At 40.9% G+C, this 15,938-nt stretch overlaps 1 protein-coding gene across 6 annotated transcripts in view; it reads left to right on the top strand.

Annotated features, from left to right (window-relative positions):
- Positions 1–15,938, top strand: part of ZNF236 (zinc finger protein 236) — a 77,952-nt gene that overhangs the window by 55,341 nt on the left and 6,673 nt on the right. For 5 of the 6 annotated variants that reach the window (XM_036397358.2, XM_036397330.2, XM_036397341.2 and 2 more), the window contains 7 exons: positions 363–508; positions 1,699–1,942; positions 2,667–2,846; positions 3,334–3,486; positions 8,266–8,456; positions 10,082–10,213; positions 11,459–11,656. In XM_036397358.2, the coding sequence (XP_036253251.1) occupies positions 363–508; positions 1,699–1,942; positions 2,667–2,846; positions 3,334–3,486; positions 8,266–8,456; positions 10,082–10,213; positions 11,459–11,656 (1,244 nt within the window). The remainder of the gene's footprint in view (positions 1–362; positions 509–1,698; positions 1,943–2,666; positions 2,847–3,333; positions 3,487–8,265; positions 8,457–10,081; positions 10,214–11,458; positions 11,657–15,938) is intronic. The other variant, XM_036397322.2, reaches the window with a different exon arrangement.

Genomic DNA, 15,938 nt, shown 5'->3' with positions numbered 1-15,938 from the left:
GTTGGAATATAAATACCCTATGTGTGTGCTGCTTTGTTTAGGTGCAGCACACTCTCCAAGGAAATCTAAACCAAATTTTTCCAGATTTCTAATGCTACTCTGGAGGGATTCTTGTTTTGTAGGCCACTAGCTAGTGCCTAAATAGCAATCCTTAAATCACATGGAATTTATGAAGCTTTAAAACAGGCAGTCAAATTACTTTATAATCAAATTATACACTTCAAATTATCTTTCTTGTCATAAATAAATGTGTGTGTGTATGTAGCTTTTATATTGATTTAATTTATAAAAATAAGCATGCTGAAAGAGGTAGTCAGTAATAGTAAATAAAAACATTACAATATAACTGTTTTCTTTGGTAGCTGGAGGTGACTTAACTGTGTCCTTGACAGATGGTAGCTTGGCCACTCTTGAAGGAATACAGTTACAACTTGCTACTAATCTGGTTGGACAAAATGTTCAGATTTCTGGAATAGATGCCACTGGTATTAACAACATAACGTTACAGGTAAGTTGCTCTACAGCTTTTAATTCTGTAGAGTCACTTTGAGGGCTGAAGAAAGTTTAAGGAGCCTACATAATTCTGGAAGTGTTCTTGAGTTGGGTGAGCTAGTAACATACTGTATCATTTGTACAATGTTAGAAGACTTAAAAAATAGCTGCACAATGGGATATATTTCTGGTTTGGTTTCTTTAATTTTCTTTTTTTTTCAGGATTTTTTACCTCTCAGATTTTGACAGACTGCTTTAAAATATGTATTTTTTTCTTTTAATTGCGTTTTGTCTTTAAACTTCACAAGTACTTTGGCTCCTTCCCACTCCCAAAACAAACCCAAATTATTGCATGGAGTGTTCTTTTCTAAGCATAAGGCACTGTGTTACTTCGAAAGCTTTTAATGATTGAATTCACAATTTAAATTCCCACTGAGCTTATAAAAAGAATGACAGAAAGAGATGAGATTATTGTATTTAAAAGTTCTTGAGATGTGTGAAACAATGATTTTCTTGAACGTGGTTGTGTTTGATCAGTTGACAGAATTATTGTTGTTGGAGGAGCCCTCTGGAGCTCACCAGGTACAACCCCAAGGTCAGAGAAGGGACATCTGCAGAGTTGCATTGAGTTGCTCATAGTCCCTCTGTTCAAGGAGTTCTTAGCATAAAATGGGGACATTTTCATTTTGTTTTTTCAACTGCTAAATATCTCTGAAGAGGAAAATGTCTTATCTTTAAGTATAGAGAGCAGTTGTTGGCTTGTGAAACGAGACCTTAATGACTCCTTGGAGCTGCAGAATTAAATAATTTCTTGTATCAGTCTTCCCTCTGCTCCATGCCTTTTCACTTTCAAAGGCTTGGAGACTGTGATAAGCACTACATGCACTAATAGGACAGTACAGAATACCAGCAGTGTGTTTACCTGGGGCTGGGCATGCTGATATGTAACTGATTATGATTTCCCAAACATTTTGCTGAAGGAAGAGAGGGAAAGTGAATCTGAATAGATTGGTTACATAGTCACTTTGGAGACTGGCTAGATACAGACACATAAAAACTAAATTTAGATTTTAAATTGTTAATTATTAATTTTAAGTATTGTATATACTCTGTATGCAGTAAATATGTATTCTGGACTTATGTTAAGAATATTCATTTAACCCAGTTTGTTAACTTCAGATTGATTGCTGAAAACTTGTTTTTCAGATCGATCCAAGTATCCTACAGCAGACATTACAGCAGAGTAATTTACTTACTCAGCAGCTGACTGGAGATCCCACCATGGCTCCACAGAATCCCTCCCTCCAGGCAACAGAAAATGCAGTGCCAGCTAACGTGGTTATTCAGCCCATATCAGGCTTGTCTTTGCAGCCCACAGTAACATCATCTGCTAACATGACAATAGGGTCCCTGTCTGAGCAGGAATCTGTGCTGACAACCAGCGCTAATGGTAAGCACTGTCAGTGGTTTTATTGTGCGTTCAATTTTTTAATTTTACTCAGGGTATTACAGTGAGAAAATGTCAACCCCTGCCTCCCCCCACTCCCACCAGACGTCTCATTTTAATAAAATAAACTTGCAGTTCTTGCTTGAGCATCTTCAGCAAATTTTACAGCTTTGCATTACCCTTTCTTAACATGATTTTTTTCAGAAGGTGAATTAGAGAGTAGGTTTAGATTAGCTAATAGGAAGAAATTCTTTACTGTGAAGGTAGTGAGGCACTGGAACAAGTTGCCCATAGAAGCTGTAGATGCCCCATCCCTGGAAGTGTTCAAGGCCAGATTGAATGAGGTTTTGAGCAGGTTAATGTAGTGGAAGTCATCCCTGCCCATGACAGGGGAGTTGAAACCATGTAATCTTTAGGGTTCCTTCCAACCCAGGCCATTCTATGATTCTATAAAATAGAAAAATATAGAAAATAGAAAATACTTAAGAACTTCGATAGTTTTGAGCAAAATACAAAAATCTTCATTCTGAAAATCTTAACTGTAGAAGAATAAATAGGATGTGAAAAGAGTTTTTACTTTCTACTGCAAATTCTAGCATCTCCCCTTGGCTGCATCAATTATAGTATCTGAGAAAATAATGTATAAATTGCTCTAAACAGTTTTGTCAAAAATTCTACCAAAGGATATTAATGGATTTTTTTTTGTTGTTCTACCACTTTCATTTAGGTGCACAAGACATTACTCAAGTCATGACTTCACAGGGTATGGTGTCATCTACAAGTGGACAACATGAGATAATGTTGACCATAAATAATTCCAGTTTGAGTCAAGTTCTAGCTCATGCTTCGGGTTCTACTACTGCGACCTCATCAGGAAGTCCTCAAGAAATCACTCTTACAATATCTGGTTTGTGTTTTTAAAAATCTTTAATGATACCTAGTAGCATACAAGGATTTTCACAGTCCACAGTTTTCCCATGGCGTATTTTCCTTATATTCATCAGCTTTAAAAGATACTTCCCGAATCCGCATTTGAAACCTGAACTCGTTTGCCTTGAGAACACTTAAGATTCACTCACTGTTTTATTCATAACCTCAGTTAACAGCTGGATTTTTATAGATTGATCAAGTTGGTGCTTTAAATCTAGAGAAGTAAGATCCATATTTGTCTAAATATTACTAATCTCAGATGTTTCTGTACATGTTAGCATCTGGATTTGCATAATCACATCTGTATTAAAAACTTGCCAAACCGCTGCATAAAAATCTGTATGGAAGTTAATTATGTGTTTTGGTTGTATTTTCTACTTTTATTATTTTATGATCTATTGCAAGAACAGTAGCAGAATAATGCTGAGACAATTCTAGTTACAGTAGGACTTATTTCTATTCAGGCCAAGATCTTATTCAGCATAATTCTGGAAGCACTGATCTGAACACTGGCTTAAGGCTGACAGCACCAACCATCAGCAGTCAGACTACAGGTGCTACATTAACTATAAGCAATGACCAGCTTCTTTCTCAGGGCCCTTCACTAAATGCTCCAGGTACGCATACAACGTTTTTTCTAATTGAAAATAATACTTAGTTTAAAAAGTAAATACTAGAATTAATGGAATAATCTTGCATGTCATGATTCAGGAACTTTGAGTGTTTTGTGTGTTTTCTCACAAGCTTTAAATTGTTATGTCAGTTTATGTCATGGTGAGGGAAACTTGGACACTCAATATGAGTGTTTAGCAAGCTTCATTTATTGAAGACTTGCTAAACACTTGCTAAACATCAGACTTTTATGCACAACAAGTAATAAGCTCATACATATTCTGCAAGCTAAGCAATCTATTGGCTATTCTACAATATCAGCTCTTCCTCATACCTTAGGGGTTACATCTTTCTTTTCTCATGTCTCTCACTACTTCTTATTGTACCACAGCTATGCTCAAGGACACGGTGTTTTGCAGGTGCAGGGACCCAGATTAGCTGCATCCTCCCGGTTCTTGGTCCAAAACGTGGCCCTTGTCACATAGCCATTCTTCCACAATTCCCCTGTTTTCTTTTTGCACAAGCAATGTTTGATTAAATGCAGCAGATATCATCCTTTGCACCATATTTTGTAAGCATATGCAAAAGCAAGGCAAAACTAATACTACCAACAAAGCTATAATTCCTACTATTATGCCAGCCTTAACAATAGAGCATAGCCATGATCCCAGGCCTAAAGATTTGAGCTATCCATCAATACCAAAGCCCAATTCTACCTGTAGGTTTCTGGTTAACCTCCGCAACTCAGAGAGCTGGGAGTGGATGGACTGCGAATGGTCAGAAAGGTTCATGCAACACATGCCTTCAAATTCTTCACAACCATGGCCTTGTGCAAGCAAAAGAAAATCAATTGCAGCTCTATTTTGAAGCGTTGCATGGCGAATAGAATCAACATCAAGCAAAAGGCTAGAAAGCGCCATAGAAGTGGCATTGGTTTGCTTCACAAGCCAGCCTCCCAACTTACTTAGGGTGGCATGGGTGCCTGCTGCTGCCACCCCTGGAGCCAGAAAGCTACCGACTGAGCTATCCGGGCTGCCGGGCTCCCATACTATGCATCTGATCATTGACGGCACATAGATCACGCAGGAGCCGATATTTGCCAGATTTCTTTTTGATCACAAAAATAGGAGTATTCCAAGGACTAACAGATAACCGGAGATGTCCTTGGTCAAACTGCTCCTGGACCAGCTTGTGTGCCTGAATGAGACTTTCCCCTTTTAAAGGCCATTGCTCAACCCACACCGGGTCCTCTGTTTTCCATTGGAGTGGGATCAGGAAAGTCCGTGGAATGGCCGTCCCTATAAAGGGAGATCTGTGGCAAGGACCATTCCCAACTGTGCCAACACATCGCGGCCCAGCAAGGTGTGGACACCCTCAGGGAGCAGTATTACAGAAACTGTACAGGTGATAGTCTTTCCCTCTATAAAAATTTTCAGCAGAGGGGATTTCCGTGCAAGCGTGAGTCCTCCTACTCCTGCGACTGGGGCATTTGCCACATGGGTGGCCCACTGGGGTGGCCATTTCTGCGTCCCTATGATGTTGACGTCTGCACCGGTGTCTAGGAGCGCAACCAGGGTGATGGTTTGACCCTGATACTGGACGTCAATATGTTTTTTAGGACGATGCTTTAAGTCCACTGTTAACAATGCCATTGTTCCTGTGGAACCAAAACTACCTTCACCACGTCGCTGCTTGCCAAGTGGTACAGTCCTTCTGGTTAATTGAGGCAAGGGGATTAATTGAGCAATTCGTGATCCGGCTGGAATAAACAATGGTGGGAATAGTGTTTGTGCTGTTATTTGGATTTCACCTGTATAATCAGCATCAATTCGTCCAACAAGAATAGTAAGTCCTGACATGCTGGCAGACGAGCGTCCAATCAACAAAGCTCCCATGGTTTGTCCGCCAGCTGTAACAGGGCCCTTCATCCCCGTTGGGATACGCTGCGGTTTGCAGTCCATTAAGATGCAGTCTATTGAGGTTGCCAGGTCCAAACCGAGGCTTCCGCTGGTTGCGGGGCAGAGGGAGGAGGCGCTTGTGCTGGGAAGGCGCTTGGGCTCTGGGCCGCCACTTGTGTCGGAGCGGGGCGACCCCTCCCGCTGGGCTTCCCGTTTCCCAAGACATGCCGGCAGGCTGACTCATTGTGTGTGTCGGACTTGCAGCACCGGCACCACACAGCTCCCATTGTACAATCCCGTCGCATATGGCCAGCAGTTCCGCAGCGGAAGCATCGGAATTGTGATGGTCCTTTTCTTTGAAGCCAATTTACCAACGCTTGCAAGGGGGCAAGGGCAGCCAACACCTGACTCTGCGTCCCCTGCGCCTGCTCCCTGAAACTACTTCCCAAATCTCTTACTGCTTCCGCTAACATAGCCTGCGGCCCCACTGGCACCTGAACCATTTGTTCTAAAGCCTCCTCAACAGTCCAGGTACCAGGGAGTGTGACAAGTATACTCCTAGTGGTGGGATTGCAATTCTGTAGGGCACATTGCTTTAGTAGTGCTCCGTGCATCTATTCAGGGACCCCTGCTGTCTGAATAGCATTCACTAACAACCCAAATGGCTCTTCTCTTCCCTGTTTAATTCCCATGTATGAGGGAATACCCCCTGGGTATTTCACCCTATCGAGCCCCACCCGGGCTAATCTCATAGCCTCCCTCACCTTCTTGGGCCCGATTAGTGCTTGCGCCTCCATCCTTAGGTATGCCCCTATCCCCATAAGTTCCTCTAAAGTAACTCCATTTAGCGGACCTCCTGGCTGTCTCAGGGTAGCCACAGACTCTTGGCACGCAGCCTGCCAGTGAGCATTAAACAACAACTGTTGATGCTGGGTAAGCACTAGCCTCATGAGGCCTTTAATATCCAATGGCAACAGTATGTATCCTCCCCACAAATAATTGAGCATCTGACGAGTTGGTTCTCTGTGGATGCCACACTCACTTACAGTGGCATGGAGCTGTGCCAGCCATTTCCAGTCTAAGGTAGTGATAGTTGCTTGCAAGCCTCCGGCAGGATTTGGTGCATAAACCACCGGACAAGCCACCTCAAGCAAGGCATCAGCAGCCGCTCGGTTGCCTGCAACTATTGCCTCTCCTGTACTCTCTCGCCATGCCTTACGCCTTTCATTAGCAATTTGCCCTGCCTCGGGCTCAAGCATTTCCTTTGTTCTTTCCCTGCCGTCCTCTCCAGCCAGAGGGGGGGGCAATCCCTCGCTGCCAGCAGAGGTGCAGAAGGAGCAGCTTGGGCAGCTGGCGCAAAGGCTGTCCCCGCCGGCCGATACACCGTGGCAGTTGCTGGGGGCAGAGGATAAGAGGATGTAGACGCTGAGGCCCTGCTATTCTCACTAGGAACAGGCATTCCCAATCGGGCAGAGGCTGCCTGAGCAGCCTTCTGCTCTGCCTGGTACTGTTTTAGTGCATTAGCAACTATCCGCCAAGTTTTAGAGAACTTTTTTGCAGTTTTACACTCATCTGACACAGCTTCCCACAACTTATCCCCAAACCTACGCCACTCTAACTCCTCAAAGAGCTGATTGGGATCTGCAAAAGCACCCTTTTGCAACTCCAGATGCAAGCAGTCCCGGGAGTTCTTTTCCCAGGTCGATACCCTGTAATCCCTGCTTCTGTAAAAAGCATTTAAAAAGGTCATAGGCTGCTTGTCTCTCCATTACCTTCTAATTTAGTAGTCAGCACTGTTGCAGCCCTTGCAAGACATTGGTGGCGCTTAGTCGGCCGAGACCCTTCTCTAAGGTCGCTTGGGGCATGGAGCCCGCTCTTTAGCCGGCCGAGACCCTTCTCTAAGGTCGCTCGGGGCATGGAGCCCGCTCTTTAGCCGGCCGAGACCCTTCTCTAAGGTCGCTCGGGGACGCGGAGCCCGCTCTTTCACCTCCTGTGCTGTGTCGGGACCGACACAGAATACTGCACTGGACCGTGGCTCGCAGGTTCAAGCCCTCTGTAGGGTCCCTGTTCGGGCGCCATATGTCGCGGTGAGGGAAACTTGGACGCTCAATATGAGTGTTTAGCAAGCTTCGTTTATTGAAGAGAGCATCAGACTTTTATGCACAACAAGTAATAAGCTCATACATATTCTGCAAGCTAAGCAATCTATTGGCTATTCTACAACATCAGCTCTTCCTCATACCTTAGGGGTTACATCTTTCTTTTCTCATGTCTCACACTACTTCTTATTGTACCACAGCTATGCTCAAGGACACGGTGTTTTGCAGGTGCAGGGACCCAGATTAGCTGCATCCTCCCGATTCTTGGTCCAAAACGTGGCCCTTGTCACATAGCCATTCTTCCACAAGTTTAAATTTGCTTTATTCCACACAATAGTAGAAAAATGAAAACAAGAAGACATGTCTTAAATTAGTACTTTGAGGCAGTTACAGGACTACTGAAGAACTATATCTCTAAACTGGAGGATGACAAAATCTGGTGCCTTCACTGCAGAAGTGCTAAAATACCAAATTTGCTCTAATACTCAAATTTTGAGATTTTAAGTATATTTATGAATTTCTACCTATATATGTTTGTATATGCACGTGACCACCTGTGAGTGCAATACTGTGTTCATGAAGCTACACTTAAATGTAATTTTTCTAATTTTATCATCTGACAACTTTAGGTTCTTGACTAGCAGTTTAACTGATTTTGTTGATTCCACAATAGAAAATCCCAGCAATGGGAAACAGAAATTACTAGGTTCACTTAAAATAAATTTGTAGTTTAGTGTTCATATATGTAACAGATTTATTTTTTTTTAACATTTTGCATCTGTTCTAGAACTTAATACAACGGGGGGAACAAACCTTCCTCCAGCAACACCCATATCTCAGTCTGCAGTTTCTGCACAGAATTTGGTAATGTCTTCATCAGGAGTTGGAGGAGACGGAAGTGTCACTTTGACTCTTGCTGACACTCAGGGAATGTTGTCAGGTGGTCTTGATGCAGTTACACTTAATATCACTTCGCAGGTAAGGTGCTTTTCTGAACTGACAGATAAATTTGTGTTTCTGTCATACAGAACATAATTTCTTTTGCTTAGAAAATAATTTTGTCCTGTAAATACATCATATTTGATATCTTAGTTAATTTTCCTTCTCCCTGCCAACCGTGTGAGTTTGGCATCTAGAAAAATGAACTGTTGGAACAGAAGTGCCAATAGATTTTGCAGAGTTGTTTGTTTTTTAAATTAACAGATAGATTCTACTGTTTCAAACATGGTTTGAGATCAGTTTTTGGTGTTAGACCAAATACTTTATTATCACTATTCAGTAATATAGCTTAGTACTCCTAATATATTATTTCATTTGGTAAATTTTTCTTTTCCTACTTGTGAATGGGAGAGTTGAACAGCAGTTGTGACAGTTCTTTTCACAGCAAGTAACAGGACAGAATTTAATTGGCTATCTATAATAACAGGTGGCATTATAAGAAATCTTCTAAAAATGGTGCTGTATGCACTGTCATCTCTCTAGTAACCTTACTATTAGTTTCATTTATAGCTTAACTTAAGAATTTTGTGGTGTCATCAAGAGCCAAAGGCACATTTGGCAAATAGAATCTACAGAGTGGGGAGATAAAAAATAATATTGAAAGACTACAAAGTGAAAAGGTTTTCAATGTATGGTTCACATTTCAGTGTAGATTTTACATCTGAAAACTTGAGCTGTTTCTTCTATTTTCTTGGCTTAACTAGGTTTAGATTGATTTTTATTTACTTTTTGACCTGAGTTAGTGTGTAAATGTATACAAATTAAATACTATTTATCTTGTATGTGCTGTGATTAAAACTGATGAAGCAAAGTTGTATGCTTTCCTCTGCAGTTTTGCTCCAGGGAAGGGAAGAAAAGATTTCTTAAATAATTCGTATGATATGTTTGTGATTTCTGGTTTCACAGAATAACAAAGCAGAACATGGTTTCATTTCAAGCTTTGTAATTATTTCAGTGATAACATTTGGGAGTGTTGGTGTTTATGAATAAGATCCCATGCCTGCTGTTAAGGCAAACATAAATAAAATTGAAACAGTAAAGAATAATAATAGCTGTGCAAACACAGTTTATGTTGCAAGAAATCATGGTGAATAGATAGGTAGTATGTAAAAGAACTGTGTTTCCTGTTGAAGTCATTAAAAGTAGTGTAGAAGTAGAAGTAGTAAGATATTAGTAGTCATATACCCTAAGTAGTGATTTTGTATCATGATTTCACGGGGTTTGGAAGTATGCTTAATCAAGAGGTTTGAATAAAGATACTGCAGGAAGGCCATGCAGGAGAGCAGAATACAGGAGTTAAAGAAAGGCAATGGAAGGCTAAAACATTCAGCATTTCATGCAAGGCTGGTAAAAATTGATCAGAACTGAATCTAGTCTTACAAACTTCCAGCTGTTGTTACCCTTAAATGATTAGATATAAATGTAAAGGAGAAAAGGAAGGAAAACAGTTGCATTTGCTCAGATAGGGTTCTGAAATGTTTCTTTCTAAAGGAAAAAGAAAAGTACTGTTTAGATAGGAAAACTTACATTACTCCAGTCAGCTGTTTAAATGCAGATTTTTAAGTATAGTTACTCTTCTGTTTTTTTGCTCCCCTCTCTGACAGGGTCAGCAGTTCCCTGCTATACTCACAGATTCCAGTATTGCTAGCCAAAGTGCATCAGGATCACAGCAAGTAATACTGGTGAGCCATACACCCCATTCAGCACCTGCAAACTCTGATGAAATAACATATCAGGTAGATACTATACATTTCTGTATCTTTTGTGGTAAAGGACTTCTATTTAATCAAAATACTGTAACAATGTCTTTTTAACTTGAATCATGAAGCCTGATGTCATTCCCAAACGACTTTTGGGAAGAGGTTCTCTGTAACTTCCTAATCACACAGATACTGTTTTAAGTTTTGAATTAAAAACCACTTTCATATATATGTACATGCACATAAGAAAGAAATGTAATTTATAATGTGGTTCTTTCTCCAAATCACATAATCATGTGCTCAACACAGACTGCTCCAAAAATTTCCAAGTAAGTTGGTATTTATAAAATAAAAATAAATAAATTTTGGAGATGTGGGGAAAAATAGCACCCATTGGTACACTTTTTCCATTCTCTTTCTGAATCCAAGTTGTTTCAGTGATGGTGCAACATAAAGTCTTTGCAACTTCTTATGCCTTTGAATCACAATAGAAACTCTTACATAAGTAATACAGTTTTGGTATTCGAAAAAGTGGTTCAGACTTCTTTTCTTGAAGGCAGAATGAATGTTTTCCACCAGCCTGGCTGGGCAAGCTCTAATATAGGAGAAATGAGAGAGGAGGATTGTGACTTGATTTGTTGCTTTCTATGTTACTGTATTTAGGATTCCTCTGTATGTATAAAGTTGAATTTGGTATTAAAAAAGAATTTGGTATTAAATTATCTGCAGAAAGTAGTTTTTCCAGGCAGTTCTCACTAATTAAAACAATAATGCATCACACCACCATGCAAGTCTATCAATTTTTCGTTGTGTTTCAGTACTTCTGGAGGTAGACCTTTACTTCCTTATGAAAATAGAATCCCCAGTCAAGAAGTTAAATAAATAGAAAATATTCTTCTCCTCTACAGAATCAGAGATAACTTTTTTCCTGTCTGGAATGCTTTTGGCTTTGAATTTTATTTGGTAGCAGATTGAGGATCATCTGGGTTGTTCAGGAGCATAAAACTGAATGTAGACAAGTACGAATCCACACACACACGCATTCTATTTATGACGTATTAAGTCAATTTGATTGTAGTTATTAATGTTGTTTTCTTAAAATACATGTGTCATTATTTAGAGCAATGAAATAGAAGTTCATGTTTACATATAACTGACTTCTTTTGTGTCTTCTAAGTTGCTTGCAGATGCTCTCCAAAAATTTTGAGGTAGATTTTAAAAATAAACCAATGTGGATGTGCTTATGAAATTACCTGATAGTGTATTTGTAAACTGTTACAGGTGACAGAAGTTACCCCTAATGTGAGTAAAAGCAGTCAAACAGAAAAAGAAACTCGTGGGCACCAGTGTTTTGAGTGTAGCCAAACCTTTTATTCCATCACCATGCTGACACACCACTGCAAAGAGGTTCATGGCAAGGAGCGAATACATGTTTGCCAGATCTGCAATAAGGCCTTTAAGAGGGCAACACATCTCAAGGTATTTGGTAATAACAGTTGATAGTTCTCTAAACTCCTTTTGTTTTGGACTTTCTGTGATATTAACAAAAGGTACCTATTAGCCCTTTGTCTTTGCTTTCCCTTTACAGTGTCAGAGATGTGCATCTGAGAGAGGGAATCTAAGTGATAATGTATGCACAGATAGAGAACTCTCTTCTGGAGCATGGAGAGGATTTTAATGCATATGTTGACTACAGAATGAAAATGTTAATGCCTGTCATGCAAGTAGTAGTGTCAGGAAAATATTTCACTTATTTTATTTGCATATGAATATCATCAATGCTAATCCTGATTTCCAGATAATCTTTTGCTATCTCAGGAAGTTACCTGCTTTACAGTCTTACCATTTCATTTGTAGATGCTCTGTCATGTGAGTACAAGTGATAGAGGGAGCATTTATTTTAAAATGTCTTTATATTATTGCTCTTGTCTAGTGATATTTTCTCTGTTTTCTCTAGATTATGAACAACCTAGTACTTCCAAGTATTTTAAAAAAATTAGTGATGTATCTAAGTTCTTAACTGTATTATAGAATGTTCTTGTTAGGAATGTTAGGAATATTGGGCTGTACTAGACTAGTGCTTTGTTCAGGCCAGTATCTTACCTCTGGGAGATACTTAATGGAAGTAATTTGAAGAGCTTTAAGAAAGGAGTAAACATATAAGTTGCCCAGAATCTTGCCAGCTTCCCAGAATTTATAGCAAGAAATTTTTGGAGCCAAAGGCAATGTATTTATATTTATTTATATTTATATTATCTTTTAGGACACCTCTTCAATAGATTTCATTTCACTTTGATATAATATTTTAATGAAATATACTCTCTTGGTGAAGTTCACCCTCTTGGAGTGATCAAGTCTGTCAACTAGACTATTGGAAACTATCATAAAATGTATTGTTGTGAAACTCTTAACCTCTGAATTAGAAGAAATTTTCCAGGAAAAAAACCCAAAGGAGTCTTGATACTTGTTTTCCTTAAGTAATGATAACAAACTCCAAAAATCAGTCTCTCTTCAGTTTGTTTTCTTAAAACTGGGCCCATGTTAAAGATATGACAAGATAACTTCTTACCCTAGTATGTCCCTTGGATTATTATCCATAACTGATTTTTCAGGAAGGCAGCGATTGAAGTTGCAATAAGAAGTTCAGGGGCAGTCACAAGAGACTTGAGGGCCTTGGGACAACTTGTTAAGGGATCAGAAGTACAAGTAATCTTCTCCTCTGTCCTTCCAGTTGCAGGGTGTGGTGTAGGAAGAGCTGGCAGATCAGTAGCTGTCTCTTGAGACTGCAGAATTTAGGGGTTTTTGACCATGGATTGGTCTACACAACAGCAGGCCTGCTGCAGATGGGCTACACTTGTCTCAAAGGGGGAAAAAGATCTTTGCTGAGGAGTTAGCAGGGCTCGTTGAGAGAGATCATCTGAACTAGGTTTGTAGGGAGGTAGGGATAAAACCAGACTTGCTGGAGATGAGCTTGAGGGCAGCACACCAGTGTTTGAGGGTTCATGTGCCAGTGAGACCCTTCAAGCTCCACCCCTACTGTGCTGAGGACACTGGAGCACGTTTGAAATGTCCCAGTGCTGGTGCATGCAGCACTGTAGTCATCTCAGTGGAGGTAGGGGAAATAGTCGGTGACCTGCTGCACCACTTCAACATGCACAATTTGTCTATAGCACTGGATGGAATCCACCCAAGGGTACCAAGGGGCCTTTCAGAAGAGCTTGCCAAACCACTTTTACGATGAGCAGTGCTGGCTAACCAGGGAGGTCCCAGTTGACTGGATCTTAGCACCTGTGATGCCCATCTACAAGGGCTGGAAATAGGATCTGGGAAACTACAGGCCTTTCAGCCTGATCTCAGTGCCAGAAAGGTTATGGAGCAGCTCATCTTGTGTGCCACCATGTGGCACATGCAGGACAGCCAGGAGATCAGGCACAATCAGTGCGGGTTTATGAAAAGCAGGTCCTGCTCGAGTAACATGATTTTCTGTGACAAAGTGACTTGCTCATGGAGGAGAGAAGGGCTGTGGATGTTGTCTACCTGGACTTCAGCAAAGCCTTTGACACTGCTTCCCACAGCATTCTTCTGGAGAAACTCACCTCCATGGCTTGGACGGGCTCACTGTTTGCTGGGAAAAATTTGGCTGTATGTCCAGGCTCAGAGTGATGGTGAATGGAGTTACATCCAGCTGATGGCTGGTCACCAGTGGTGTTCTCCAGGGCTCAGTACTGGGGCTGGTTCTGTTTAATATCTTTATCAATGATCTGAACAAGAGGATTGAGTGCACTCTCAGTCATTTTGCAGACAACACTGAGCTAGCCAGGAGTGTTGATCTGCTGGAGGGCAGGAAGGCTCTTCAGAGAGATCTGACAGGCTGGATCAATGGGTTGGGGCCATTTTGTGAGGTTCAACAAGGCCAAGTGTCGGGTCCTGCTCTTGGGTCATGAAAAACCCCAGGCAGCACTACAGGCTGGGGGCAGAGTGGCTGGAAAGCTGCTGGTGGAAAAGGACCTGGGAGCGCTGAGTGACAGTGGCTGAACGAGAGCCAGAGTGTGCCCAGGTGGCCAAGGAGGCCAATGGCATCCTGGCCTGTGTGGGGAATAGTGTGGCCAGCAGGAGCAGGGCAGTGGCTGTCCCTCTTTACTCTGTGCTGGCAAGGCTGCACCTCAAATCCTGTGTTAGTTTTGAGCTCTCAGTTCAAGAAGGACATTGAGGTTCTGGAGTGTGTCCAGAGAAAGGCAGCAGAGCTGGTGAAAGGGGTGGAGCACAACTCTTAGGAGGAGCAGTTGAGGGAAGCTGGCGTTGTTTAGCCTGGAGAAAAGGAGCCCGGGGGTCACTTAACACTCTCTCCAAGAAGAGTTTAGCCAGGTGGGGGTTGGCCTTTACTGGATAATGAGCAATAGGACAAGAGATAATTACCTCAGTTATGTTAGGAGAGATTTAGATTGGATATTAGGGAAAATTTCTTCATTGAAAGGCTTGTCAGGCACTGGCACAGCCTGTAAAAGGAAGTTGTTGAGTCACCAACTCTGAAGGTATTTAGAAGATGTGTAGATGTGGCACTATGGACAGTGTCTTAGCAGACATGGTTTAGTGGTAGACTTGTCAGTGCTGGTTAACAGTTGGCTTTGATCTTAAAGGTCTTAAAGGACAATTTCATTTACCACTGGACCATCAGGTACTAAAACAAATTCCACCCCTCATCAGACTCTTTATCAAGGTGTTAATAGCAGCTTCAGTTGTGAGCAGCCTATAATAGCAAATTCAAAGATAAATGTTGGGGTTTGGCTTAGGATTTTGGGAAGAGTTCAGTGATCTGTTACTCGTGGTCTTCATTTTATACTGGTGGAATTCTGGAGATCACCAGAAACTTTAAGGGCACTACCAAACTTCAGGCTTTTCAGAAAAATCCAGTAAGAGGTAAGGGTATTAGTGTTTAGATCCCAGTACTTAACTGTAGGTGTTTTTTCCAAAGATGTCAGTAGCAGCATTTTCATAATTATACACAAGAAAATGCTCTTTAGAGATCATTTTCAGAAACACCTCCACCCCCCACCCCCAGTGTTAAGGCTTTTCAGTTAAGTGACTCAGACTCCCCTTCTGATGTGGGTTACTGTCTGTTTTACAGCTTCAGAGAAGAGAACCTTAAGACATGCACAGTGACTAAACTGTCCAGTTTTATATGAATATGTAGTGGAAGTATCTGGAAGTTGACTGTTGATAGTAAATAAGGCACAGACATGATTCCAAGTTAAAAGGAAAAAGGCCTTATCATCTTATTAAAACAATGGAATGAAACAAACTTTTTATTGCCACACTTTGAGAGGTGGTTACAATTAATGTTTCAGGAGTGATGGGGTATAGGAGTGGCGTACTAATGCAATGAGCCATTTCAAAGAAGGTTTCCTGGTCTTATTTTTTTAATTAGATAATGCTTGTTTGCTACCCCAAGATAATTACTCTCTGAAGAATATAAGAATTGCACAAGTAATGTTGTAAAATATCACAAAATCAGTGAAATACTATCTATGAAGATAAAGAGATGATTGCACTTCATGAATGTTGCATTTCCATGAACTATTTTCAAAAGAATATTTATTTTACAGGAAAAGTATGAGAGGTGCACAGATCAGTGGAACAGAATTGCATCACAAACTGTTTCTTCAGAGAAAGTTGGCAGAAAGTTTTACAGGGCTATCTGGATATGTTGTTTGCATTGAAGTAGAAGATGGGGTGGGAGTCATTGGGATTTGGAGGTTTGGTT

The sequence above is a fragment of the Molothrus ater genome, chromosome 1 (assembly GCF_012460135.2).
Source record: "Molothrus ater isolate BHLD 08-10-18 breed brown headed cowbird chromosome 1, BPBGC_Mater_1.1, whole genome shotgun sequence".
In the NCBI taxonomy this organism is placed as follows: Eukaryota; Metazoa; Chordata; class Aves; order Passeriformes; family Icteridae; genus Molothrus; species Molothrus ater.
The sequence above is the reverse complement of the archived record's forward strand: the minus strand, read 5'-3'. Positions and strand labels throughout refer to the sequence as shown.